General features: G+C 32.1%; 1 protein-coding gene across 1 annotated transcript; it reads right to left on the bottom strand.

Annotated features, from left to right (window-relative positions):
* Positions 1-237: 237 nt before the first annotated feature.
* Positions 238-1940, bottom strand: LOC119685920. Its single transcript, XM_038100328.1, has 2 exons — positions 1600-1940; positions 238-1520 (listed from the first exon to the last, which is right to left on the bottom strand). Exons 1-2 carry the CDS (start codon positions 1810-1812, stop codon positions 360-362), a joined length of 1374 nt encoding a protein of 457 aa, XP_037956256.1. The 5' UTR covers positions 1813-1940; the 3' UTR covers positions 238-359.
* Between the last annotated feature and the right edge of the window lie 537 nt (positions 1941-2477).

Below are 2477 nucleotides of genomic sequence, written 5' to 3' on the forward strand. Positions count from 1 at the left end.
ATGTTTTTGTATTAAATATATTAACATATTTAATATTAAAATTAAATTTAATATTATTTTAAAGTTATCTGAGTATTAAGAGGCTTTTATGCTGAACTATTCACTTAAACTCTCTCTTTCTTATAAATTGAACTTTTTAATAAATTTTTGAAATTAATAATTTAAAACATCAAAATTGCACTTTTTATTAAAATGGAATGTATCAAGACTATAATAAATTGAATTTAGTTGAATTCGTTGTTTTAAAAATGACTTTATAAAATATTTTAATAACTTCAAAGATATGGCTATACAAATTCCATGCTTATATTAAATAAAGTCTTCAAACATCTCTGATCTATCGAATCAGTCAGAAAACTTTACTGTGAAGCCCACTTGCGAGAGAAGCTTGCCATAATGTTTTGAACATGGTCCAACGACTTTTCATAAAAGAAATTTTTTATATCCTCATCTGCTGCTGGATTTGCAATGACGTCTTCCATGAAATCAGCTTCAGAGTTAAGTATTAAACACATCTGCCTAATATTATGCGGAAAATTAGTCACGCTTTTTCCAGTTAAGTCAAATATCTTGGTGGTATATTCATGAAACACTTCGTTGTCAATCATAGTTTTTATATTATTCTCACCTAACGACTGCTCAGTGTTATCCAATTTCAATGCTTCTGTAGAATTTGACCCTGAAGGAAGTTCGTCAGATTTCGTAGCATCCTCCTTTTCTTTACTGTTAGTTTTTTGCATTATTTCACTTCTTTCGTGATCACCTAGACATGCGTTTGCAGCTGATTTATCTTTATCAGACATATCCGTCTTAATCCTATTTTCTTCTTGGTCTTTTTCATTTAAGGGCGACAATTTCTTTTTAAAATAATCACATACCAGCGATATTCGATCTTCGACGTTGCAATTTTCAAGTAATTCGTGTAATTCAACTGACTCTTTTAATTCATTGATTGAATTTGAACTCAATGCTTCAAAGTGTTTGGTAATTTTTCCCATATCAAATGAATTCATCAAAGAATATGTAGAGCAATTGCCAAGATCGCGAAAAAAGTTACTATAGGCTACATCTGAATCGGTTTCTGCATCTGCCTTAGTAGAATTGATTTCTTCTTTTTTGTTCTGTTTTTTCGCGTCGGCGTCATTATTCAAACAAAATATATCATGCTCTGTCTTTAAATCATTTATTGAATTTAAACCTAGTGATTCAGTCTCACTTGAGAGAGGGATAAATACTCTTTTCTTACTGTTCAAGCAATCATTTTCGTTTTTCTTTAGATATAACTGCGGAAGTATTTCACTACTAAAATCTCCAGAAGCATCATGTTCAATGTTAGAGTTCAAACTTGCATCTCCATGCTCTGTAAGGTCTGTATCACTGCTATAAACACTTGGTAAGCGTTCACTCTGTTGATTGTCACAGAATGGGTATATGGGTGCATCACCCCCACCCATTGCAGTGCTACTATTTGCTTGATTTGATGTCATAATTATTGCCTCATGAGAGCTTAGATCCTGATTCTGTTTTAGAATAATCATGGAACTTATACAGTAGAACACATTTTCTAATAAAATTGTTGGCGTTATAATATTTACTTACCGAATTTTTGACTAAGTCATGAGATCCATTAAAATACCTGCCTGCACTATTTTCAGCCACTGAAAATAGAACCTGTTCTTTTAGCGAACGACTTTTTTCAGAACTTTTGAGCGAAATATTCTGTTGGTTACTTAGATCACAATCATTTCCAAATTCCAAATCTCCGTCAACAGTCTCATTTGTATCAATGCTACTGGTTTCACTACTGGACATGAAAACGTTAGATCGTGATGTAAGATGCCACACGATAATTTAATGAGTAAAGATGATAAACCGCAATATATTTTCTTTTTCTTACTAACAAAGAAATACAACTAATTTATGTATCTTACTTGATTAGAGAAATTGAATAAATAAATTTTTTACATCAATACTATATCTTTCATTCAAAAAATCCAACGATTACTGCAATTCAAACTATTCTAAAGTCACACTATTGTGAATAAGAGATATATTTTAATTTATAGGTATGTACTTATGTCCCTAACCTGCACCTAACTGTAAAGAATGGGGTACAAAAAGTGAACAAACTCAAGAACACTACCGATGATATGACCTAGCATGTAAATGGCTCATAAATTAAACAAGGATTATGGTCACGAAATGATAATCCTTATGTCAAATAATCAGGTAGCCATTCGAGTTATAGGGTCGACCACACCAAACTCCACACTAGTTTGGGAGACAGTCAATATCTTACAAAACTTTATCAACCAATAATTTCATTGGGTAAGAATTGGGTAAGAAAACTGTGCCATCAGTAAAGCCAGCGAAACTTTCCCCCCGCGTGACCTTTTGATTAAACAAGTATACTACATCGTCACTGCATGTTAAACTAACGTAAAATGTGCTTCAAACCATCAAAACACGTGACACTT

Source organism: Teleopsis dalmanni, chromosome 2, assembly GCF_002237135.1.
Source record: "Teleopsis dalmanni isolate 2A chromosome 2, ASM223713v2, whole genome shotgun sequence".
In the NCBI taxonomy this organism is placed as follows: Eukaryota; Metazoa; Arthropoda; class Insecta; order Diptera; family Diopsidae; genus Teleopsis; species Teleopsis dalmanni.